We start from the raw sequence: 26,868 nt of genomic DNA, 5'->3' as shown, positions 1-26,868 counted from the left end.
GTACAATTTTCACGGCTAATCAAGTAGCTCGTCAAGTATCTAAAATAGTAAGTCTGATACTCTACGCGAGTCTAGTCTCATGCTAAATAGAAATTTAAGCATTTAAATAGGCAAGAATAACTCAAATAGTACAATTAAAGCATGGCGTGAATCTAAGTCTACTCGGACAAAATCAGGAATTCTAGCATATGCACGGACACTCGCCATCTCATACCTGCGTAGCTCCCACAATATGTAGTACATAATAAGTATAACACCTACGGAGTAAATTCTCCCTAAAAAGGTTAGACATGAGACTTACCTCGCTTTGAAATCCGATAACCGGCTCCAACGCCTCTTTAACTCCTCAAATCTATGCCAAATGACCCGAAACTAATAAAACAATGTGCAAACCAATTAAAATATACTCCAATAGTCATAATTTAATAATTTGTAATAATTCCTATCTCCGCTCAAAAATTCAACAAGGTCAACGCCCGAGCCCACATGCCCGGATTCCAAATATTATCAAAAATAAGTATTATTCTTAACTTATATAGTATATATCCATAAAATCATCCAATTTCACCCACGAATTGACTCTCAAATCAAGAATTTACCATTTTTCAACTTTGGGGCTCAAAATCCCAATTTCTACAATCTAAAGACGGATAAAAATAATAACCAACAAAACTATTCATGGAAAAATATCAAAATAAAGGTCTGATATTTACCTCCATGTAGAGACGAGAACAACACCGTGAAAATCACCTCAAACGGAGCTCTAGAACTCAAGATATGCTCAAGATACTTAAATTCTCGGTTTAAAACACTATCCAGATGATTTTATTCATTGCCTTCACGGGAGACCTTCGCGAAGAGAAATTTTTTGCGTTGACCGGTCAACCCAGAAATCCTTCTTCGCATTCGTGAAGAACAAAAGTTCGCACTAGAAATCAGTTATCGTTTCCGACACAGAAATGGGCATAACTCTCTCAAATACCTCGGAATTCGACGATTCTTATTGCTATAGTTCAGTAATTACGATACGGATCTAATGGTTCAATCTAATCACAAATTAAAGGTTATTTGTTCAATATAGTACCCTTTATGCCCACAGAAACAACGTCGGAACATCAAATAAGAGCGCGACACAACCCAAACACATCTGAAACACACCCGAGCCCCCCGGGACCCCGCCCAATCACACAAACCGGTTCCAAAACATAACATGAACCTACTCGATGCCTCAAATAACACCAAACAATATCAAAACCATGAATCGCACATCAATTCAACCCTAATGAACTAATGAACTTTTAAACTTCTAAAACTCATGCCGAACCATACCAAATCAACCCGGAATGACCTCACATTTTGCATGCAAGTCCAAAATGACACAACGAACCTATACCAACTCCCAGAATCATAATCCATATCTGATATCAACAAAGTCAACTCTCGGTCAAATCTATCAACTTTCTAAACCTTCAATCTTCCAACTTTTGTCAAAAAGCATCAAATCAACCTGCGGACTTCCAAATTCAAATCCGGACATACGCCTAAGTCCAAAATCATCATTTGGATCTAACGGAACCGTCAAAACTCCGATCCGAGGTCTTTTACCCAAAAGTCAAACCATGGTCAACTCTTTCAAGTTAAATCTTATTATTTTTCCAAACCAACTCTGATCTTCCCGAAAATTTAATCTGACTATATGTGCAAGTCATAATACATGAAGTGAATCTATTCACGGTCTCGAAGAGTCGAACGAGATGCTAGAGCTCAAAACGACCGATCGGGTCGTTACAGGTCCACCACCATCCACCTTACTATCTTAGTTCTCATGGCCGGAATAAATGGAGATTGCCGGAAAAACCCCAAATATTTATTCTTTCTTCGTTTCTCTCCTCTTTTTCAACCCAGTTTTTTTCTTTTCCAATTAGGCCGCTAGAGAAATTAAATCACTAGTGAATCATTCCTAGTCAAAGATATCAAACAATTATTAAAGAAAGGATTTTCAATAAAAGAAAAAAGAAAAAATTGACATGAATTTCTCCGTCTCCCAGATCTGAACTGTTGGGTGCGGCCATGGACTGGCAAAGCGAACTCTCAATTTGATTAGGAGAGCCTTTCCCTGAGTGCTCTCAATTGAAACAAAACGAAGAAGAACATGGGGTTTATCCATTTGTTCTTAGGTGATGATGTTTCTTTTAATTTGCAAATGATACAGAAAATGAACTCAAGATCTTTTTCAGAAGCTTAAGAGTATATCAAATTCGTAGAAGTGAACATCTGTAATGCCAAATCCAACCACTTTCCTTCAACCATGCATTCACACACAATCTATTAACTTGAGGCTCTGCAATCTTGGTGTCGTCGTCAACCAGTTACATCTCAGCCTTAAAACAGACGACGAAGCAGATAGGATCTTCCTCCGAAGTAGGGACCACCATTGTCATTTTCCTCAGTTTGTTACAAAATTCTCGATCGAGAGAGAGAGAGAGAGAGAGAGAGAGGAGAGAGAGAGAGAGAGTGCAGCAAGCAGCGCATCAAAGACCTCTTCACATCAGATCTGGGGAAAGAAAATAAAGGAGCCAAAGAGTTTTGTGCAGGAGATGAAGTGGGGGGGTGTAGGGGGGTCTCCGGGGCAGCAGAGAGAATGAGGGGGGACATCAGGGAAGATGATGAAGGGGTGGGGGTGGGTTCTTGCTTTTCTTTTATTTTTTTTATTTTTTCAAAACTTTTTTCAATTTAAATTTGTTTGAGTTAAATTCAGGTGTGCCCATCTTATTCAGCAGTCTAGCATGTGAATTTCACGCATCTTTTGTATTTGGTTGCCTATTAATTTTATGTCTAAATGATACATTTGAGATGTTCAAATGGAACAGATTCTAGATAAAGTATCTAAGTGAAAAGTGTAGACAACTTTAAAGGGTTGTTGATGTATTCTGCCATTTATTTTCTACTAACTTTTGATCTTTGTGGGTGCAAAATTAACTGATGGTGAGTAGGGGTGTACATGTACCTGGTTGGTTCGGTTTTTATCAAAACCAAATCAATTATATCGGTTTGGATTGGTTCGGTTTTGTTGGATTTTTCAGATTTTTGTTACTTAAATATTACTTCAATCTTACTTTGTTAAAATTTTTATAAGTAAATATATGTTTAATAAAAATTTAAAAAATTGACAAATATATTATCTATTAAAATATTCTTATGGGAGAATTTACTTAGTAACACATGATAGTTATCTTTTTAGTCGTCTGGTAATAATTTTTTTGTTGATGTACACTTTTAGGGTTAATCGAATTTAGTAATTAAACATAAAAATCAATATGATACCTAAATAATAATAATCACTTCAAATTCGAAAAAGATATAAAAATTTAATTGATCTTGACATATGAATATGAAAAGACAAAGAGATTGACGCATTTGAGGAACACTTGATAAGAAAGTGATTATACAACCCATTATTTAAGGTTAATAAATATGGAGCACTTCATATTCTATTAAAAATTATATCCCGCAAGAGAATCCCAAATATTTCTAGACATTTTTTAAAGAAAATTCTATATAAAATCTTTAAAGTATATATAAAAATTACATCTAAAAAATAACTATTAATATGATACATAAATATTAATAATCACTTCACATTCGAAAAAGATATAAGAATGTAATAGATCTTAACATATGATTTGGTTCGGTTTGTACACTCCTAATGTTGAGTATGGTGTATTTATTTTCTTATAACTTTTGTCATTGGGTTTTAGTTCGTTTCTCTTTCATTTTCCTCTAAACAAAGATGAATTAAAAATTATGTTCATTGAATTTGTAGAGTAACAACCTGATGACATTGTGATTGATTGTAGCCTCATTGAATTAACTGCACTTTCTCCTATCAATCAAGATATATCAATTTCATTATATGCAATCAAGAGTTTTTTACTTTTCGGAAAGTAAATCCAAAAGGTAAGAGTTTAGATTATCTTTCTCTCTCTTTCTCAATTCGAGTTATAGGCTTTGGTTTGTTAATTTGTGAATTTAGGGACAAAGTTAGGGATTATAGAAATGTAACAAAGGAAGAGATAAAGAAAAGGAAGAGAATATAGACAAAAGAAAAGTATTAGGAACTAGAGCACTTGATCCTATCAGCGTTGGGATACATTAATTGTTGTTTTCTTTTTGCTTTAAAATTTATATTTTATTGTTGTTTAAATGTTAATCCCATTGAACGTAGATGTCAATAATTCTTAAGAATTAAAAAAATAAAAATAAAAGCATGAGGAAAAAAAGCAAAGAACATCTCAGGGTTGCATTATCCAGATTTTTACATATCATTATTTTGCTTTCATATTTCTTTAAGTTTTATGTATCTTTTATCCAAGTATATATATACTAATTAAATGGGTTATTACATTTAATTTGAAATGTTTTTTTACAGATTTTTCAAAGAATTTACAAAGGGTGTGAAAAGAATCATCAAAAAATGATAAAATTTTCCTATTATTGACCGCGTGTTACGTCTAAACATGACTTTGACGATGAGGGGGAAAAAATCAAGATTGTATATTTTCTACAATATTACCTAGAAGATCATCGTAAACTCAATATTTGTCTTAATAAAATTATTCACATAAATCGTTACAATTAAAACTTTAAAACGATGTTTGATCAATCACTTACTCACACACATCGTCACAGACGAATAGTTATGTTTTATTTGCAACCTGTGCCCAATCACTATATTTTTTAGCTAGAATCACTAAACGTAAAGTTCAAATTTAATAGTGAAATCCCCTAAACGTATTGGTAAAGACATGATTACGTTGAGAAATGAAGGGTTGATGACCTATACCGTAGTATTACTACTATTATTTATGCTTCTTCGAATACCTTATAATATTATTATTAGCAAAATGAACAATTTATGTTCAAAAGTTAAATTTCCTTTTGTTCTCAATAGTGGTGGCAAAATGGATGAAAAAAAAGTTATTCACTCATATTATCCATTAAAAAATGGGTTAGATAATGAACTTTTTAAAAATGGGTCAAATATGGATAAGAACTATATTATCCACTTAGAAAATTGATAACCAATGAGTATAACGTTTGCATTTGTAAAGCCTCAAATTGGGGGGTCCTCAAGTTTGGGATACTAGAAATTCTCCAAAAAGTGATCATATTCAAGAAGTCATGGATAATATGAATATCCATATTATCTATCGGTTAACCTATTTTTTATCCGTATTAAATATGAGTCGGATCGGATAATTTATCCGTTTTTGCATTACCCATTTTTTACCCATCTTATATCCGTCTCGCCCCGCCCCTTTGCCACCCCTAGTTCTCAAGTAATACTGTAGAAAAGACAAAAAAACAGAAATTAAGACTCATTTTCAGCTCAATTGGAATACGGAAAGCCTGAGTGAGCGTTTGGACATAAGAATTCTGAACTTCCAGAAAAAAAGTAATTTATTTTTTTCAAGTTGAAAATAGTATTGAAAATTAGAATTATGTTTGGACACAAATACAATTTTGAACTATTTTTGAATTTTTTTGAGTGACTGAAGTGAAAATTTGAAAAATAATTTTTTGGAACTTTTCAAATTTCGAAAAAAATCGGAATTCAACTTCAAATGAAATTTAAAATTTTAAGGACCAAACAATGATTTCGTAAAAAAGTGGGAAAAAATAACTTTTTTATGCCAAACGAGCCCTAACTTAAATTCCCTTCTCCCAAGAAAAGGGAAAAGAAGAGTACCTACAAAAGTGTGGCTGCGGAATGGCCTGTCATTTCATATAAAGGGGAAAAAAGGGAAAAACATTCAAACGAAAATTGTGGCTGCTGGGATTCGAGCCCAGGTCTCCACGGCCACAACGTGGAATTCTCACCACTAAACTACAGCCACATCTGTGGAAATTTGTGCTGAATTCTCAATACTAAGTTAATAACAGTCAACAACATCTTGTTACTGTACCTAATTGGTAAAAGTGTTCAAATCAAATCACCGGATAAAAAAACAAATATATTTGATAAAAAAATCGAAATACACTGACATATAAATATATTATTATATATTTTTAAAACTTTATATATGATTTTCTTTAAAAGTACGTTTAGAAATATTTTTGATCTCTCACGAGATGTAATATTTAATAGAACTATTATAGTACGTCCATTTTTATGTACTTTAATAATGCTTGATTCTAACATTTTTTATTAAGTGTTGTTGAAATACTTTGATCTCTTAATGCTTCCATATTCACAAGTCAAGATCTATTAAACTCTTATGTCTCTCTCGATTTTGAGATAAAATTTTATTAGTTTTTCCCATTTTTAGTCTTCACTATGCCTACTTATTTTTTTCTTAATATCTTAACACTTGCACTAGTACCACCACCATCACATTCATGTCATTTGTGCTTTATTTCTAGTTTGAAAAATAAAATTGGTAGGTCACACCCTGTAATATTTGAATATATATTGAAATATGAAACACGTGTTTCCGATCTTTTCTTATTGTTCTTGGATTTTTAATAGGTTAGTATGATTTATGGATTGTTAACTTATCTTTTCTCCTCATAGATAGTTTAAATTCTGATCTTTTCTTGTTTTACTTATGAATTTTTTCTCCTAGTCTCATTTTCCTTCATTTTTCATTAATTTTGTTTGCTTTCTTATTAGAGAGTTGTTTTCTAGGCCTAAATTTTCAAAATCCCAAACTTCCTTCTTAAAGTTGCTTAAATTGCTTAGACGAATAATGTAAAATTATAAATGTAACTGAACATCAAAAATACAAGTGTTTGTTGATTTTTTCTACTTGACATGTTTGATGGTTCATGGATTTGTGCTCTATTTTACTGCCTACTACACGTATTACTATGCTAAGTTAGGATACAAAGACCCTACTATTGTTGTGTAGGCTATCTAAAGAATGAATGTGAATAGAAGGATGTGACTTCTTTTGAATATAAGAATATTGAATGTGAATAGAAGGAGGTGACTTCTTTTGAATATAAGAATATTTCTTATTGTTCAAGGCTACTATGCATACTATACTATTTCCTATTAGTTTTAAGGCAGCATGTTAGTATTTGAATGTTTTTTGCATATCGAATATGAAAAGATACCTTGGATAGGAAAAATGATATAGCTTTATTGGCATTTTTTAAAATCAAGTGGAGTATGTTATTATTTAGATTTCGTGTTGATCTTGTGTTTAATTATTTAAAAAATTAAGCTTTAAATAACATATGAATGAAAGCATTGTTATAAATTTTTCTTTTTAAAATTTATCATATATTATGAAAAAAATTCTCCTATAAAAATATTTTAATAGATTATATATTTATCAATTTGTTCGTCTTACTAATAGCATGTTTGGCCAAGCTTGTAGCAAGCTAAAAGCATTTTTTTGGAGTCAAAAATTCTTGTTTTGAAGATTTGAGGTGTTTGGCTTAAATTAAAAAAATATTATTGAGTAGAAACAATTTTTCTGTTGTTAAGGAGAAGTTACAAATTTTTTATTCTTTCAAGAAGCAAAAGCAAAAAATTATTTTTTTGTAAGACAAAATTATCCTTACAAAAATTATATTTACTAAGCTATTTCTCCTTAATTGAACCTTTATATCTCTATAAATCTTTTATTTTCTTCCCTCTTGGGTTTAACCACATTTATATTGATTAAAAACTTTATTAATATCTTTATTTTATGTTGTAAATTTTAACTAACTAAAACAAAAAATCAAATAAATCTTTCATAAAAAAGTATTTAAAATTATTTCTCTAGTCAAATAATACTCGTTGCAAAATTAACTTGATAAAATTGACAAAACACAATCTCTCTATATACTAAAAAAGAATATCTCAAATGAATGCTTCTCTCCATAATAATATTTTGGAAAAAATTATTTTAACAAAAGTACTTCTCAAAATAAGTGGTTTTTAGAAGTTTGATAATATGCTCTTAAATATAGATTGACTTATTATCCATAACTCTAGTAAAAAGAGATTGAATTTATATTTTATAAGGAAAAAACTAAAAATACAATAAAACCGAAAAAAATGAACCAATAAAAATTAATTTTGATTTTAGTAAAAATCGAACCACAAACCCAAGTACCCTTAAAAAGGGACTATAACTGTTAAGTTGTATATATGAAGGACAAAAATATATCAATCCTAATACATTAAGGACTATATTGATTATGTTTTCAAAATCTAGGTACCGAAATATAGTTTTGCTTTTAGAAAAATGTTTGGGACAGTAAGCGATTGTTCCCGGCCGCCAATTAAATCGACATCACTCTCCAAGCTCCAATCCCATCTCTTTCTCCGGCGAGCTCATCGGAATCTCCTTCTTATTTCCTGCAAAGTTGCGCTGTAAGCTCCTTTTATCATGTGATTATTTTGGATTTTGGGTGTGAAAGCCATAAATATCAATTTATACACCAAATTATTCTAATTATCTAAACGACTTAATTTATACACCATCTCATTCAATGCATTGGTGTCATTTAATTTGAAATACTAGGTTCAATTTATGTTATGACTTGATAGTTAGCTCTGCTGTCTCAAAATTACAGGATTCGTAGCACAAGGGTCAAGCTGTCTAATTTTCCATTATTCGATCTCCAATGTTTTTTTAAAGATAAGATTGAAATATTAGAAACTAAATAATAGTATAAGTCACAAATTTTGTTATAGTTAAATGTATTTGAAAATGTATGGGAAAGTTATAGTCAAAGAGAAAAACTAGTTGAATTAGAGTTACCTGTTGCTGGTAGGAGGTAGCAGGTATTCCGTGGAAAGTCGAGGTGCGCACAAGCTGGTCCGGACGCCACGGTTTTAAAAAAAATGGTTGATTCCCCATATAGTAATGTTCTCATATGAAATGAAACAGATGGAGTCTTTTTCGTCTCTACCAAGCTTGTTAGATAGTAAAGAGTCGTGTGCACATGCAATTTGTGGTAGTGTTGAAGGCTATTCAAATGGCAGTGAACATCTTTTTAAAATAATTTATAGGATTGGAATTCACCGGAATAACTTCTTTTGTATGGCATATTGCTGTCAAATTTTTCTCTTAAATGTTTATCTTTTTATGTTTACCTGCACTTTAAGTATCTCATGGTAAAGTGTAAATGTTTAAGCTTCTGTATTTTCTGAATAATGTTGTATTGAGAAAAATGTGCAGCTCGAAACTTGGGCCTAATTGGCTTGACTTGCTGTCATCCTCAAATTTTGGAGCAAATGACCCTATGTAATTTTGTGTCAAACATGACCTTAAAATGATCCATACCTTCATATGAAGTTGTTAATTGTTACAAAGCATGTGATACTGTTTTCAGGACTTGATTTCCGAGTGTAATCAGATCCTAAGATGACAATTTCTTACTCTCCTTGCTTTCGGCCCCTGAAAGTTTTCCCTAGAAGCAATCATATTCGTTCTAGCGGCACTCAGACCTTCAAACGGTATAATGTAGTGGCATGTACTAAAAAATCACATGAAGATATCAGTCTTGAAGCAAAGGTATGCCTGCAACAACGTTTTAATATTGTTCATCAAAGTTTCTTTTTTTGCGCTTTTTGAGGAAGCAATATTTGCACTAGTTCTATTTTGGTATTCAGTAGATACAGAAGCCACGCGTTTTGTGTTTTTGGTTTACCATTATCTATGTATAGCTTGTCTATGAGTTATTTTGTAGTTAATTTATATGTAAGACATAATCAGGTGCGTGTTGTGTCCATTATGGTGGATATTTGTTACATGCCTGGGAAACAAAGGCCAGGATTATAAAAATAGTAGTTGAGTTCCTCGTCTATCATTCTGATCTCTCTTCAAGTGTTCATCGAGGCCCAATAATTCGTTCATTATTGAGCAACATTCGGATGCTAGTTGCCCATCACGATTTAACTAGAACATTAGACAACTATATTCTTCTTTAGAACACATGATAGGTTATTAGATATCATCGTAGTTAGGTGTCTACAGTGTGCACTGTGCCAGTACTTTACATGCCTGGAAAAGAAAAGGTAGCAAAGAAGAAAAAAGTCGATGAGCTTCTCATCTGTCACTTTGATCTCTCTTGAAGTGTGTTGTTTTTCTCTGTTGCACTTAGCCACTGATGGTTTATGCTGCACTTCTGGCGACGTACAGTTTCTTGCTCTTTGAATTATGCAACACCTTCCCTGCAAAGGCTAGTTGAAATGTCTTCTATTTATTGTCCTGGAAGGATGAACATATCATATCGCCTTTCCTTGCTGCTTGTTGTCTCTTGTCTGATAACAGCACTTCAGGTTGATTTCTTATTAGATAATGTCAAATGGGACGACAAAGGCCTGGCAGTTGCAATAGCCCAAAATGTTGATACAGGAGCGGTCTTAATGCAAGGGTTTGCCAACAGAGAAGCTCTGTCAACAACCATCTCATCACGTAAAGCAACATTTTATAGCCGGTCACGTTCATCTTTATGGACAAAAGGAGAGACCTCCAATAATTTTATCAATGTTTTTGATGTCTTTCTTGATTGTGATCGTGATTCTGTAAGTTTCTAGAATCCCTTTTTATAATTAAATTAGAATGCTTTTGATTGCATGTGCCTTTTTACTGAAAGGATAAACATAACTTCCTATCAGATAATATATCTTGGGAAGCCTGATGGCCCAACATGCCACACGGGGTCAGAGACATGTTATTACACATCAGTTGATGGAATCCTGAAACATTCTGAGGTTCATCGCATTCTGCGGCTTCTCTGTTTTAAATATTATCATCATCTCATGAATTAAATGAAAATAGTTCATCTTCTTCTACCGAAAAATGGTCTATGTCAACCTGCTTAAGATGTATTAGTTGTGCTAGGTTGAGAAAAATGAGCTGGCTATGACGACTTTATACGCATTAGAATCTACAATCAACGAAAGGAAAGCAGAAACATCTAGTTCTTCAAATGGAAAACCCTCGTGGACGAAGCGATTGTTGCTTGATGACAAGTTGCTTTGCTCCAAAATTCGGTATCTTACTTGACATTCTTGATCTTATCATTGACTTATCTTCAGAAAAATAGCTTTCCCTACTCCCTATAGCATGTATATTTCTGGTATTAAATTGGGCTTGATGGTTATTACAATTTTCTTCATTTCTTGCAGGGAGGAGGCTGACGAGTTATGCCGAACTCTGGAGGAAAATGAGGATAAAGGACGGACTGCCTCAGAGATGGCAGATGTCTTGTATCATGCCATGGTTTTGCTTTCTCTTAGAGGAGTAAAAATTGAGGAAGTTCTGCAGGTCCTTAGACAAAGGTTTTCAAAGTCAGGCATTGAAGAAAAGAATAGTCGGAAATCCTAGGACAAATGGTATTGTCAATACTTCATCCTCTATGACCTGATTGAATTTACCTCAGTACAAATGAATTAACCTCAGTACAAATGAATTAACCTCAGTACAAATGAATTAACCTTTATGAGGTATGTCTAAATAGGTCCATGGTGCTTGCAGGTAGGAATTTATTTTTTAAGTGCCAGCATATTTTATATACTTAGACACTCGAATTAAGGGTCTATTCTAACTCAGCACAACACATGATGAGGTATTCCTATTAGATATTTGATTTCTTTTTTTGAGGACATTTTGGAAAAATAGCTCTTGATCTTTTTCCGAATGGAGCAAGTCTTTTGTTTAACGGAGCGGGTCTTGTTTTTAATTAATTGGGTTCTTTTTCAGAGTCTTACTTTTGTTTGTTATAACAAGTCAAAATGCATAGTTTACCCATCAATCTTGAAGCGAAGTCCCTGTTACATACCTCTCTTTCACGGGAACATTTTACACTCAACCTTTCAAAAGTGTGTCTAAGACACTACTTTTGACCAGATAGCACTTGCGTGTTTACACACAAAAAGAACAAGCCTTAGGTCGAGTGTCTAAATGAAATGTGTTGTCAAGTTTAAGGGGTTATCGATGTATTCCGCCAAAATAGAAATTTAGTGTTTATTTTCCGCCTTTTGGCAGAAATGATACCAATGTCCCACTTCTATAACCTGAGACTTTGGTTAGGTATAGTTAATTTACAGTCATAGGTAATTAGCGTCCGCTTTTTTTTATTTGTTATGCCGACAAAACTATCCTTCATTCCCTTTTTACCCAATCTTTATCGCCTGTTAGCTCTCTTTCACAATTACAACCTCCCTTGACAGTGATAATAATATTGTTTGTTTTTTCCTGATTTACTGAAAGTCCTTTCTTCCTTTTATTACACTTTAAAATGGTTTCCTTTCCTGGCGTTATATCCTTTCAACTTCTCTATCCAACCTCAGTTACTCCGAGAGTTGAGCAGAGGATTATTGAACTCAGTTCTATGGTTTCCTTTGCCGACCTTGATCTATCTTCTTCTTTTCCTTTATATGAGTGGCCTACAGTGCGTCGATGTTCTTTTGTTTCTGTAAAAGCCACAGTTCTGCATCTCACCCATGTTTCAAATTAGAGATTTTGTGCTCATATTTGTGTTCCCCTGGTCCGATTATTTGTCCTACGTTGACTGCATAACGAGTAGGAGAGTGTATTCGGTTAGGTCGGTTTGGTTCATTTGAACTATTTTGGTTCAGTATTTGTTTTGAATAGGCTAGCTGATGACTGATTTGGGATACGTTTTGGTTTGGTTCAGTTCCTATTTTGGACTCTGACTTTTTTTGTGGGCTTATACGTTTTTTCCTGTTTGGGCCAATTTTTTCATACATTAAAATGTTACATCTGCTTTTCTTTCGAAAAAGCAATGCCTCCAGGACCTCCAAAAGCACTAAGCTATCTTAAATTCTTTACTTTTATTTCTTTCATCATCACTTTCCTATCCTGTGTCTAATAACAAACCTTCCTTGATTTGCTGGCCTTTCTGTTGTAGTTCCTTACTAGCATTGAAAGGTTACTCTGACTTGGTAACCTTGGTGCAGCTTTTGCTTTCTCTTCATTTTTTTTCAACGATAATTACTCGTTTTTCAACATGTCCTTGCAGGGCATACAGTTGTTGAAGGCCTCATTACGATCCACAAAGGTTCTTAGTTATGTTTTCTGCACAGGAGAGAGGCTTACTCCAGTCCTAATGTCGTAAAGGGAGATCCATGATATGATTGAAGGGAGATCTTTGAATTCTCCTATGTAATATAGACCTTATTAACGATATTGTGCTAAACTATGGGAACATATATGAACAACATTCCAGTAGTCGGCAGAGACAGGAATTGGGGTCATCCAGTGTTAATTTCTCTCTTTTTCTTCATCAGTGTTGTTATTTTTCTAGATGTACCTGAGAAGAATGGTTTGATTATTGTTCAACTCTGTTCATTTTGCATTGAAGGCATTTCTGCATATGATATATAGCAAGTTAAAGTAGACTCAGAGACATGTCCAGACGAGGAAACCTGTAGTAGAATTGCTGGGAAAATCAAAATATAGATTCCAATATCAATGGCAGCTCCACTGTAAGCTTGAAGCTTCTGATGGAGTAAAGATGTGGAATCTCTCTGCTGAAGCATCTTAGACTCTGGATTTCTCTTCCATCTTCTATCATTGGTCATGTAGTGCCTTGGTTCATATTTCATATATGCAACCTGAAAAATCACTTTCATTTCTGGTTCAAAATTGAGCCCTATCTAAGTAAAGCTGTTATTTTTCCGGCCCCAGGCGAGTTTATTCGACCCATTCCCTAGTCTCCCGCACTGCTCAAGTAAGTGTGTGACTTCGTATGAGGACCTCCTTCTCTTCTGCCCACTCTCCGTTCACACGGTTCTCAAAGCAGAAGTGGAAGGGTGGGCAGTAGGTACCACGAGCCCTCTGTCTCACCCATCTATCCAGAAGCAAGTGTAGTTCACCTGTTCCAAAAAGTCCTACTTATTTGGAAGTCTTTAAAAGAATTGAACTTTTTTGGCAAAATCAGCTCAAACAAGCACTTTGAAGAAACTCAAAAACAAGTTTGCAAATTTAGTTTTTTAAAAATTTCAAATAAACATCACCGTAGTTTGTTCGACAAATAGCTGTCACTCAACTAATCTATGTTTCTAAGGCAACAAAAGCAACAAGATATACTTACACTCAGTGTTGAATGGAGGAATAAAATCAGTAGAATATAAGGTATACAATTCACAAGTTGAGACATCAATAACCATAACTAATAGGGAAAATGGTCAAATATATTCCTCTACTTTCTAATATTGTTTATATTTAACCTCTGTTATATTATCCTGTCAAATTTACCCCTACCGTTATACTATCTGGCCAAATTTATCCCTATCATCAGCAAACATTTAAAAATTTCTCCTTGATCTGTTAAATATTCCAAAATCTCCCAAATCCCTTTTATTTAAATCACTTGGTGTTTTTCTTGCTCCATTATTTTCAGAAATTACTATTGATGTGAATGTTAAAGTTACTAGACTATACAAATTATTCATAAATATTTTTAATTACCAATGCACCCACTTCTCTTCTTGTAATAATGGGTTTGGAATTTGTTTAAAATTTATTTATTTTTCAATCATATACACATTGTAGAATTTAGTGGGTCTATTTATTGTGTATTATATGCAGCTGATCATCATGTATGTACATGTATATTCAAATATATTTTGTCATTGCCTGGTTATTATAGAGTTCGATCGACTAACTTAAGAGTGCATAATATGCAGGCATTTGATTAAAGCAAAGTTGAATTTGACAATGTAAAGTTTCCGATGAACTTCAACTTCAATCACTAATACTTGCAAAGTCTCCATACATTTGGTGCAACGAATTCATTAAAATTAGGATGTTGTAAATACTTTTAGACTTTAGAAAAGCTAACTAATTTAGATTTTTCAATTTACAATACTTTGTTTATTAACGGTTGTATTATTTAATATTTTTTTCTCCAATTCAGAAAGCAGGTAAATGCCAATTATTTCGAAAATAGTGGACCAAGAAGAAGAATCAATAACTTAATTAAAATGATTTGGGAGATTCTGGGTCATCTGACGGACTGAAGGGTAATTTTTTAAAGTTTACTGATTATAGGAGTAAATTTGGCCCGATAGTATAACGGTAATGGTAAACTTGACCCGATAGTATAACGAAGGTTAAACATAAATAATATCTAAAAATAGAAGGGTATATTAGAATTTTATGAACAAGATATCTACAGTATTATTTCAATATAGATCAATACAGAGATAGTGTGTGAGTAATATCTTTGTTCAACAAAAACAAAGCTCAAATGAAATAGTGTCACACCTAACTTTGAACCAATGAAATTAATATCAAACTCTGCGGACCTTTCCACTATGTGTCCCCTCCCCCTCCCCCCAAACCCAAACCCAAATCCAAAACTATCATATGAAAATGACTTCCTAAAAACCAAGAAACAACCTTTGAATCCACAGTCCAAATCCCACAAAAATCCTCATTCTATTATGTCTCTCTTTCTCAAACAAATCCTCCTTTTCTCTCTTGTCCCAATTTCCCTCATTTGTCTCTTCCTTCCACTTCACCACTTTCACCACCACACCCAACACCCTTTTCCTACTTTCTCAAACCCTTTTTCACCACCGCCAAAAATAGCCTACTTCATCACTGGAACTAAAAATGATGGCCCAAGAATCTTTAGATTACTTCAAGCAGTATACCATCCAAGAAACTACTATTTAATTCATCTTGACCAATTTGCTTCTAACAAACAAAGACTGGAACTTGCTTTGAAAGTGGGTTCTGTGGATGTGTTTGTTGCAGCTGAGAATGTGAATGTTATTGAAAAAGCTGATGCTGTGAATCAAGAGGGGTCGAGTCCTTTGGGTTTAGTGCTTCACGGTGCTGCTGTTTTGTTGAGGTGGAAGAATGATTGGGATTGGTTTGTTAATCTTGATGCCTCTGATTATCCCCTTATTCCTCAAGATGGTGAGTGAATTTTCTGCTTTTATTTGATTGTGTTACACGTTTGAAAGAGTGGGTGCTGTCTATTATCTTTGCTTGTCGTAGTTTGACTTGACACAAAATTTAGTTTAATACTAAATTGTGGTCTTAAATACGCCATAGCATTTGTGTGACCATAAAAGGAAGGAAATATTGGATATGTGTTTTTTTTTTGGCGGGGCGGATGTAGCTTAGGAATAATGGGTTCATCTGAATTCAGTACTTTCGACGCGGAGTATAAATTTACGTGTAAAAGTTCACTACGATTGCAATAAATAGCTGATATGTACCTTTAACTTTAAAAATATTATTGAATCCTTAAAGCTTAAATCTTGGATTCGATTCGCCTCTGCTTTTTGGAATTGACTAGTTAAGAAATAGAGCCACCGAGGGAGTGTAAATTTAAAAACTTCCATTTCGAGCTGAGAGTAGTGGGTTTTGCTGAATCCCCATAGTAACAATTTTCAGCTTACAGTTGACGAGATTTTAGCATTTGCTGAAAACTGCAGAAAGGTAGGGGTGGGGAAAGGCCTTTCAGCTGTTACATTTTGAGATAATTGAGAGTAAAAGCACCCCAAGGGTGTGGCCTAGTGGCCAATGAAGTGGGAGGAGAAAAATGAGGTGTCAAGTTCAAATCCTAAAGGAGGCAAAAAAAACATAAGGTAATTTCATCCCATCTGCCTAAGCTTTGGTGGGTAGAGTTACCGGTGCTTATGCTAGTGGGAGATAGCGGGTACCTGGTGGAATAGTTGAGGTGAGCATAAGTTGGCCCAAACACCCCGTCATAAAAAAATAATAATTAAGCTGATTAGAACTTGTTAAAGTTTAATTCAGTTATTTATTGTAGGTTTGATTAAACCAAGCATGGGTTAGTAAGTTTCATGAGCATTTATGAGAGTTTCCAGATATTGACGACATAAAATTGATGGTCAAGCTTGTGAAATCAAGTGAGGTTAAGCTGCATTTTTTTGATAGGTGAATAAGGTTAAGCTGCATTTATTGTACTACAATGGAATACATCATTCTATCAACTAAGCCTCAATTCCAAATTTGTTGGGTTCGGCTATATGAATCCTCTTTATTGGTTCAGCTCTTTTCAGACCTATTTTTTTCTAATACTAAATATTTTGACTTTTAAGGCAAATATGGGGTTCTCCAAAAATTAGAGGTTCTCTATATCTCACAGTCGGACGAGGACATACAAGTCTTTAACCAGAACAAAAGAACACCTAATAAACGCGGGATCTAATGTAAGTGGCAATCAACAATAAGTAAACTTACATTGCTACCAAATTCACTAGTTGTACTTCAAGGGAGCGAACAAAATGAAAAGAGCAGAAACATAGATGCCATCAAGTGTTAATCCATTTTCTAATCGATGAATGATGACATAAAGTTGATCGTCAAGGTTGTGGATTCCATGTGAGGTTAAGTTTTATTGTTGTATTTCAAGGGATTCTAATAGAAACTTTCCAGGGAGTAAGTGAAAACAAAAGTATACCTCATAAAAAAAGAAGGAAAACAAAAACATATCCCATTAAGGCAGAGTCCATTTCTATCTTGCGGTGATTGCTCTAAAGCTTATCATTTGCTCCTATGTACTGTATTCAGCATTTTGCGTTATTTACATATGGAAGAGTTAAGTTAATTTTCTAGCACTAACGGCAACTAAGGATGCAATAAGTTGCTCACTAAGATTCAAGCTTGGGCCCAAATCCGACTTTTTCCATGCTAAAGGTAATGACAATTATATAGCTGCAGATAAGAAAGAATAGAGCACTGATCCTTAAGAATGGAAGAGTCCCCTAATGATCTCATCACTAAGCCAAAACGTCTAGTGTCAAAATGTCACAAATCTCTTCTTTGAGGTGTCATTAGTATGATTGAGTTTTATTGATTATGTAGAGGGCAATATATTCATCAGTAAGTAGTTTTTGGGGTCATATACACATCCTTGTCATTTCGTAACAGCTTAGTGAAATTCAGTTACTTGTTGTAGGTTTGATTCGGCTGAGCATGGTTTAGCAAATTTCATGCGCTCTTTTAGAGTTCCCAAAAATTGAGGAAAATTGATGGTTAATCCTGTGAAATAGAGCTGAGGTTAAACTGCATTTATTGTATTACAAAGGAATAAATCATTCGATCAACTAAGCCTCAGTTCGAAATTAGTTGTGTTCGGATCCGGCTATACAGATCCTCTTTACTCATTCTAAAAGCAAAAAGTATATCCCTTTTAAGGTATAGTCCGTTTCTATCTTGCAGTGATTCCTCTAAGGCTAATAACTTGCTCCCATATAATGAATTTAGCACTTTCCATATTTGCATATGGAATGTAAAGTTAATTTTCTAGCACTAGCCACAACTAAGGATGCAGTAAGTTTCCCACTAAGAATCAAACTTGGGCCAATTCAAACATGTTCTATACTAAAGGTAGTGACAAACGACAGTTATGTATACTTGCAACAAATAAGAAAAAGTCGGCTACTGATCGTTAAGAATTGAATAGTCCTCTAATGGCTCATCACTAAGCTAAGATGTCTCGAGTGTCAAAATGTCACAACTCTCTTCTTTGTGGAGTCATTAATCCGTATGAGTTTTATTGGTTATGTTGCGGGCATCAGTAAGTAGCTTTTAGGGTCATTACCACTTCCTTGTCATTTCATATAAAATTAATCAAAGTGTAGTTCCTCAAGCTTGTTTTAACTCCTGATAGCATTCATACATAGTGCATGATATACTGGTTTCGCCCCTCTTGTAGAATGTGGAATGGAACTCATGCCGTTGATGTTATCTCTCAGAAGCCTGCCATTATCTCATGCTTGCGCTCTCGTTCTTTTGTTTGCCTTCCCTAAAATTCTTATTAAACTTAAAGTGAGGTGTCTCATAGTGTTTTTAGCTTCATTATTTACTTCAAAACTGTCTCGAGTTCATCATAGTATTGATATGATGTCTACACACCCTAATAATAACTGTAGATTTTTCATCTATATTAGAGCTGATGCATTAAATGTTACATTTCTTGCAGATTTTCTCCACATCCTGTCTTTTGTTCCAAGGAATTTGAATTTCATAGAGTATAGTAAGAATACCAGCCTGGATGAGTAAGTAATATTATACTTTCGGAGTCCTTCACACTTAATTGCTGTTTTGCAATTATTTAAAGATGCTAATGTTTGTTTTTTGTTTTCAGACATCAAAGGGCTGTGGAAGTTATCGTTGACTCTCGCCTCTACATTCTCTTAAAAGGAAAGATGTTTGTAGGTGACAAAAAACGGGAACTTCCTAGTGCTTTTAGATTTTTTATGGGTAAGTTTCTTGCCAGATCATTTTCGGTTTCCGTTTATCTGGGCTAGTAGTTTGTCCTCCTCTAATGACGCTGAAGCTGAGATTGCCAATCTGTGATGCTAATCATTAGTCTTCTTTTCAATATGGGAAATTCATTTGTTTTAAGAGGTTATCTCGACGTTTTTGTCGGCAATGTGCCCTGGAGCTGAGATACCTCATCACGATAAAGACAACTTCATGTTCATGTGTGAGCTCTATCTGTATTAAATATGACTGCTTTTGGAGTTTAAGCTAGTTAAGTAAATTTCAAGGTTAGTCTTGCAAAAGATTCATATTCCCTCTGTCCCAATTTGTTTGATGCATTTCGGATTTCGAGAGCCAAATGAGTTTTTCTTTGACCATGATTTTTTCCGTATGCTTTTTAAAAATTTTGAATTCTTAATTATTGTGACTTATAGTACTTTTGATTAGTTTCCAAATATGTAAATTTTATTTCAAAAAACTTAAGGATTCCATGTCCAAATCGCTGTCAAACATGAAAAGTGTTAGTTTACAGCATGTATATAGTGTAGTATTGTCCCACATTGGTAGAAGAGTAGTATGTCCTTGTATAGTATAGCTATAAATAAGGACCTCTTGTATTGTATTGCTAATTCAATATCAATAACATATTTTCTCCCGTGCCTTCTCACATGGTATCAGAGCAATTGTGAGAGACTTATCGTTGTGCATAAATTCCAGCGATTCCGGGAAAGAGAAATCAATACTTTTTTAAGGCTGTTTTCTATCTACTTCATTTCTGTCAGTGTTGTGCAAAATCCAACACTACCACAAGAGTCGTCACTGTCCGGCGACCAAACCCCAGTGAAAAACTCCGGTAGCAGCCTCCTCGCGCGCCTCCTCGCGCCACCAGAAGCTCACGCGCCGGCGCGTACGACCACTTCCGGCCATTTTTTGAAAATCTTCCTTCAGAACAGTTGGGTGGCCTGGTAATTCCGATCCTACCCCTACTGTTTTCATTTCATTCCGAAAACTTTGAGTTTTTTCCGGCAGCTACAGTACTATTCCGACAGCTACAGTACTATTCCGACAGCTACAGTAGATTCCGGCAGCTACAGTTTCAGTATTCTGTTTCTGTGTTTCCGTACACTGTTTCAGTGGATTACAGTTGATTCTTTCTCCTATTTGGTAATAATTTGCAACAATGTCTTTGGGATTTGATACTTTTGGGTCTAGAAACATGAGTTTTGGAAGCTCTAGTGCTATTATTACCTCGGAACCTTTAATGGGAGGTTCAAACTACTTAGCTTGGGCTTCATCTGTCGAGTTATGGTGTAGAGGTCAAGGTGTTCAAGATCATCTAATCAAACAGTCTAGCGATGGAAATGAAAAGGCAATAGCACTTTGGGCAAAAATCGATGCTCAGTTATGTAGCATCTTGTGGCGATCTATTGATTCCAAGTTGATGCCCTTGTTTCGTCCATTCCAGACATGTTATTTGGTTTGGGCAAAGGCACGGACCTTATACACTAATGACATATCTCGCTTCTATGATGTGATATCACGGATGACAAACTTAAAGAAGCCGGAATTGGATATGTCTACTTACTTGGGTCAAGTACAGGCAGTCATGGAGGAATTTGAGAAGTTGATGCCAGTTTCTGCTAGTGTGGAAGAACAACAAGAGCAGCGACAGAAGATGTTTCTCGTTCTTACCTTCGCTGGACTTCCAAATGATCTTGATTCAGTACGCGACCAGATTTTGGCTAGTCCGTTTGTCCCTACAGTTGATGAATTATTCTCTCGATTACTCCGCCTTGCTGCAGCACCAAGTCCACCAGTGATCTCATCACAGATACTTGATTCCTCTGTTCTTGCATCCCAGACAATGGATGTTCGGGCATCTCAAACTATGGAGCATAGACGAGGAGGAGGTCGTTTTGGAAGATCTAGACCCAAGTGTTCTTATTGTCACAAACTTGGACACACTCGTGAAATGTGCTATTCCTTACATGGTCGTCCACCCAAAAATGCTTACATTGCTCAGACCGAGACTCCAGGTAACCAAGGATTTTCTTTATCTAAAGAAGAATATAATGAGCTCCTTCAGTATCGAGCAAGTAAGCAGACATCTCCACAAGTAGCCTCAGTTGCTCAGACTGATACTTCTGTTACTGGTAATTCTTTTGCTTGTGTTTCCCAATCTAGCACTCTTGGCCCATGGGTCATGGACTCCGGCGCTTCTGATCACATCTCTGGTAATATATCACTTTTGTCAAATATTGTATATTCACAGTCTCTTCCCACTGTTACTTTAGCCAATGGATGTCAAACTAAGACAAAAGGAGTTGGACAAGCTAATCCCTTGTCTTCTATCACCCTAGATTCCGTTCTTTATGTCCCTGGCTGTCCTTTTAGTCTTGCATCTGTTAGTCGTTTGACTCGTGCCCTCCATTGTGGTATATATTTTATTGACGATTCTTTTATTATGCAGGACCGCAGTACGGGACAGACAATTGGTACAGGACGTGAATCAGAAGGCCTTTACTACCTTAACTCACTCAGTCCTTCCACAACATGTCTAGTTACAGATCCTCCAGATCTAATCCACAGACGTTTAGGACATCCGAGTTTATCCAAACTTCAGAAGATGGTGCCTAGTTTATCTAGTTTGTCTACATTAGATTGTGAGTCGTGTCAGCTTGGGAAACATACCCGAGCCTCCTTTTCGCGTAGTGTTGAGAGTCATGCAGAGTCTGTCTTCTTCTTAGTTCATTCTGATATATGGGGCCCTAGTAGAGTCAGTTCATCCTTGGGATTTCGCTATTTTGTTAGTTTCATTGATGATTATTCAAGATGTACTTGGCTTTTCTTAATGAAAGATCGTTCTGAGTTATTTTCTATATTCCAGAGTTTCTGTGCTGAAATAAAAAACCAATTTGGTGTTTCTATTCGCATTTTTCGCAGTGATAATGCCTTAGAATATTTATCTTCTCAATTTCAGCAGTTTATGACTTCTCAAGGAATTATTCATCAGACATCTTGTCCTTATACCCTTCAGCAAAATGGGGTTGCTGAGAGAAAGAATAGGCACCTTATTGAGACTGCTCGCACACTTCTAATTGAATCTCGTGTTCCGTTGCGTTTTTGGGGCGATGCAGTTCTCACAGCTTGTTATTTGATTAATCGGATGCCTTCATCTCCCATCAAAAATCAGATTCCGCATTCAGTATTGTTTCCCCAGTCACCCTTATACTCTCTTCCACCTCGTGTTTTTGGGAGCACGTGTTTTGTTCATAACTTAGCCCCTGGGAAAGATAAGTTAGCTCCTCGTGCTCTCAAGTGTGTCTTCCTTGGTTATTCTCGTGTTCAGAAGGGATATCGTTGTTATTCTCCAGATCTTCGTAGGTACCTTATGTCAGCTGACGTCACATTTTTTGAGTCTAAACCTTTCTTTACCTCTGCTGACCACCATGATATATCTGAGGTCTTACCTATACCGACCTTTGAGGAGTTTACTATAGCTCCTCCTCCACCTTCGACCACAGAGGTTTCATCCATACCAACCGTTGAGGAGTCTAGTGTTGTTCTCCCTAGTTCCCCAGCCACAGGAACACCACTCTTGACTTATCATCGTCGTTTGCGTCTTCCATCAGGCCCAATTGGTTCTCGTCCTGCACCTGACCCTGCTCCTGCTGCGGACCCTGCTCCTAGTACATTGATTGCACTTCGGAAAGGTATACGGACCACACTTAACCTTAATCCTCATTATGTCGGTTTGAGCTATCATCGTCTGTCATCTCCCCATTATGCTTTTATATCTTCTTTGTCCTCGGTTTCCATCCCTAAGTCTACAGGTGAAGCGTTGTCTCATCCAGGATGGCGACAGGCTATGAGTGACGAGATGTCTGCTTTACATACAAGTGGTACTTGGGAGCTTGTTCCTCTTCCCTCAGGTAAATCTACTGTTGGTTGTCGTTGGGTTTATGCAGTCAAAGTTGGTCCCGATGGACAGATTGATCGACTTGAGGCCCGTCTTGTTGCCAAAGGATATACTCAGATATTTGGGCTCGATTACAGTGATACCTTCTCTCCCGTGGCTAAAGTGGCTTCAGTCCGCCTTTCTCTATCCATGGTTGCGGTTCGTCATTGGCCCCTCTATCAGCTGGACATTAAAAATGCCTTTCTTCATAGAGATCTTGAGGATGAGGTTTATATGGAGCAACCACCTGGTTTTGTTGCTCAGGGGGGAGTCTCGTGGCCTTGTATGTCGCTTGCGTCGGTCACTTTATGGTCTAAAGCAGTCTCTCGTGGCCTTGTATGTCGCTTGCGTCGGTCACTTTATGGTCTAAAGCAGTCTCCTCGAGCCTGGTTTGGTAAGTTCAGCACGGTTATCCAGGAGTTTGGCATGATTTGTAGTGAAGCTGATCACTCTGTGTTTTATCGGCACTCTGCTTCAAGTCTCTGTATTTATCTGGTAGTCTATGTTGATGATATTGTTATTACTGGCAATGATCAGGAAGGTATTACCAATCTGAAGCAGCATCTCTTCCGGCACTTCCAAACTAAGGATCTAGGCAGATTGAAGTACTTTCTAGGTATTGAGGTTGCCCAGTCTAGCTCAGGTATTGTTATTTCTCAAAGAAAATATGCTTTAGACATTCTTGAGGAGACGGGGATGATAGGTTGCAGACCTGTTGACACTCCGATGGATCCGAATTCTAAACTTATGCCAGGACAAGGGGAGCCGCTTAGCGATCCTGCAAGCTATAGGCGGCTGGTTGGAAAATTAAATTATCTCACAGTGACTAGACCCGACATTTCTTATCCTGTGAGTGTTGTAAGTCAGTTTATGAATTCTTCCTGTGATAGTCATTGGGATGCAGTTGTCCGCATTATTCGATATATACAATCGGCTCCAGGCAAAGGGTTACTCTTTGAGGATCGAGGTCATGAGCAGATCATTGGATACTCAGATGCTGATTGGGCAGGATCACCTTCTGATAGACGTTCTACGTCTGGATATTGTGTTTTAGTAGGAGGAAATTTGGTGTCCTGGAAGAGCAAGAAACAGAATGTAGTTGCTCGGTCTAGTGCAGAAGCAGAATATCGAGCAATGGCGATGGCAACATGTGAGCTAGTCTGGACCAAACAATTGCTCAAGGAGTTGAAATTTGGTGAAATCAGTCGGATGGAACTTGTGTGCGATAATCAAGCTGCCCTTCATATTGCATCAAATCCGGTGTTTCATGAGAGAACTAAACACATTGAGATTGATTGTCACTTCGTTAGAGAAAAGATACTTTCAGGAGAGATTGCTACAAAGTTTGTGAGGTTGAATGATCAACTTGCAGATATTTTCACCAAGTCTCTCACTGGTCCTCGTATTGGTTATATATGTAACAAGCTCGGTACATATGATTTGTATGCACCGGCTTGAGGGGGAGTGTTAGTCTACAGCATGTATATAGTGTAGTATTGTCCCACATTGGTAGAAGAGTAGTATGTCCTTGTATAGTATAGCTATAAATAAGGACCTCTTGTATTGTATTGTTAATCCAATATCAATAACATATTTTCTCCCGTGCCTTCTCACAAAAAGTTTGACTCTCGATGTTCGAAATGCATCAAACAAATTGGGACAGAGGGAGTAGTACATTTATGGTAGCATCTACCGAGCATATGTCTTCTTGAAGTTCTTTTTTGCAGTGAGCATTATTTTAATTGCCTATTGAGGAAAATCAGTTCTGAAACTTTCTGTTTCGCTAAACAACTGTGTTGCATTCAAAATCCTAGGCTTTTGTTGCCCGTTGTACTCCACAAGTATCTATTGGTGCCTCTTTACATGTTTGTCTGGTCTTAATTGCTTCTTTCATTTTTCACTTCTTCAGTCAGGCAAAAATGTTTTCTGATAATTTCTTTGAGCGCTTCAGAAGTCGTTTATGGATCCTCAGAGAGGTTCCCTTCAAGAATAACACGTTTGTTGAATGCTATTTTGTTGACCAAAGCTTGCTTGATTCGTCAGGTTCTCAACATGTAATTCTGAACAGGAAGTTTGTTGAGTACGCGATCCAGGGATGGGAAAATTTGCCAAGATTGCTTCTGCTATACTTCTCGAACACTAGATCTTCTCATAAAGGATATTTTCAGACTCTTGCGTGCAATACTAAGGAGTCTTCAGACGCTGTCATCAACTCCAACTTGCGGTTCGTTAACTCAGACAACACTGCACGGGATCCCTCAATCTTCAGAGCTTCAAATTCCGATAGAATACTAAGAAGGGATGTTGCATTCGTTGGCAACATTTCCGCAGATTCTCCCTTATTGGACATGATTGATGCACACATTCTTAATCGTGGTCGGGGTATGGTCTCACCTGGAGGTTGGTGTTTAGGTAGCTCAAATTGGTTCAGTGATCCTTGCGGTGAATGGGGCGATCCTAGTGTTCTAAGACCAGGGCTAGCTGCAAAAGGACTCGAAAAGCTCATCCTGAAATCGATCAAAGACATGTCAATCGGGTCGAGCAGATGTCATCATCAATGACACTTGTTGCTCCTGCTTAAGTCGCTCTTCATTTTCTTTTCCTCTACCTGTATTAGAGGATTCTGTAATTTTGTCAAGTTGTAACATATAGTACATTGCCACAGAATGGTAATGTTGGAAATCAGTGCTACTGTATGTTTGTATGGTTCAAAAACTAGGAGATTTTTCGTGTGCGTGTGCTAATGTCCACGCCATCTTTATGAATTGGGGCGACGGGCTCCGAATCGCCTAAAATTTTGTGGGCCGATCAGAAACGACCTAATGAATTATAGTCCTATCTACTTAAGTTTTGGTCGGCAAAGTTATTATGTATCTGTATTATAGTTGTAATCGGTGAAATAGTCCAGGAACACACAAGTCGATTATTTTTAAAAATGTATGCCAGTGTGGTCCAAGTGATGGGGGTTTTCACCCAAAAGTGTGTATAGTGCCACATATTGAGCAATTCTTACATTCAAGTTCTAAGATTACTCCTGTTATTTGAAGAAACAATTTGCTTTCGAATTGCTATTTCTTTGTCCTTTTTCATCAGTTATTTCGTGTTAACTATACTAAAAATTATGTAGAGATGATACTAGATAGCCACTCTAAAGGGCTGTTAGAATGACTATTTGTGCACTTGTCCCAAAAATTATTGCAAAATTGACAAAATAAACCAAACTTGCATTGCTTATCATTAACATTATTTGTTGGTTATTTTGATAAGACATCAACTGATGTTATTCATCTGTTTTTCTTCGTCTTAAAGGGAAAATAGTAGTAACAAAATTTGACCCCTTCGAATTGCTATTTCTCTGTCTTTTTTCATCAGTTATTTTTTGTTAACTTTACTAAAAAGTATTGCAAGAATGTTATTCATGTGTGTTTCCTGTTGTCTTAAAAGGAAAATACTAGTAACACTTCCGGACTTGTGCAGTCCATTCCAAAGTGAAATAGATTGATCATAATTCGTCACTGATTCAATATGTTTTATCGTAAAAATAGCACGGGCTAGTCAGTTGTCGGATTGTTATTCAAAAATAGCCACTATTTGCAAAGTCATTGAAAAATAGCACTATTTTGCTGCAATACGGACCGATCCAGCATAATATACTGGAGATTGGTGCACTTGTGTATGAACTTC

At 35.9% G+C, this 26,868-nt stretch overlaps 2 protein-coding genes and 1 non-coding gene across 3 annotated transcripts; 2 read left to right on the top strand and 1 right to left on the bottom strand.

Annotated features, from left to right (window-relative positions):
• Positions 1-5,825: 5,825 nt before the first annotated feature.
• On the bottom strand, positions 5,826-5,897 carry TRNAH-GUG (transfer RNA histidin (anticodon GUG)). The gene has a single exon. It is a non-coding gene; the product is annotated as a tRNA-His (tRNA).
• Positions 5,898-8,233: 2,336 nt separating this feature from the next.
• Positions 8,234-13,325, top strand: LOC107784152 (histidine biosynthesis bifunctional protein hisIE, chloroplastic-like). The gene is made up of 7 exons (XM_016605229.2): positions 8,234-8,371; positions 9,337-9,518; positions 10,286-10,531; positions 10,625-10,720; positions 10,851-11,002; positions 11,138-11,344; positions 12,994-13,325. The coding sequence occupies exons 2-6, from the start codon at positions 9,369-9,371 to the stop codon at positions 11,334-11,336; spliced, it is 843 nt and encodes a 280-aa protein (XP_016460715.1). The 5' UTR covers positions 8,234-8,371; positions 9,337-9,368; the 3' UTR covers positions 11,337-11,344; positions 12,994-13,325.
• Positions 13,326-15,291: 1,966 nt separating this feature from the next.
• On the top strand, positions 15,292-26,234 carry LOC107784151 (beta-glucuronosyltransferase GlcAT14B). The gene is made up of 4 exons (XM_075246366.1): positions 15,292-15,902; positions 18,943-19,018; positions 19,108-19,223; positions 25,228-26,234. Exons 1-4 carry the CDS (start codon positions 15,293-15,295, stop codon positions 25,743-25,745), a joined length of 1,320 nt encoding a protein of 439 aa, XP_075102467.1. The 5' UTR covers position 15,292; the 3' UTR covers positions 25,746-26,234.
• The last annotated feature ends 634 nt before the right edge of the window (positions 26,235-26,868 follow it).

The sequence above is a fragment of the Nicotiana tabacum genome, chromosome 23 (genome assembly GCF_000715075.1).
Source record: "Nicotiana tabacum cultivar K326 chromosome 23, ASM71507v2, whole genome shotgun sequence".
In the NCBI taxonomy this organism is placed as follows: domain Eukaryota; kingdom Viridiplantae; phylum Streptophyta; class Magnoliopsida; order Solanales; family Solanaceae; genus Nicotiana; species Nicotiana tabacum.
This window is presented reverse-complemented; position numbering and strand designations above follow the sequence as displayed.

Bases quoted from the DNA above. Each gene is read 5' to 3' on its own strand.
- LOC107784152 (XM_016605229.2), top strand. From the start codon at position 9,369: ATGACAATTTCTTACTCTCCTTGCTTTCGGCCCCTGAAAGTTTTCCCT. The intron at 10,721-10,850 runs GTTCATCGCATT...TAGTTGTGCTAG, and splicing joins GAATCCTGAAACATTCTGAG to GTTGAGAAAAATGAGCTGGC. The intron at 11,003-11,137 runs GTATCTTACTTG...CATTTCTTGCAG, and splicing joins TTGCTTTGCTCCAAAATTCG to GGAGGAGGCTGACGAGTTAT.
- LOC107784151 (XM_075246366.1), top strand. From the start codon at position 15,293: ATGTGTCCCCTCCCCCTCCCCCCAAACCCAAACCCAAATCCAAAACTA. The intron at 15,903-18,942 runs GTGAGTGAATTT...CATTTCTTGCAG, and splicing joins TCCCCTTATTCCTCAAGATG to ATTTTCTCCACATCCTGTCT. The intron at 19,019-19,107 runs GTAAGTAATATT...TTTTGTTTTCAG, and splicing joins AAGAATACCAGCCTGGATGA to ACATCAAAGGGCTGTGGAAG.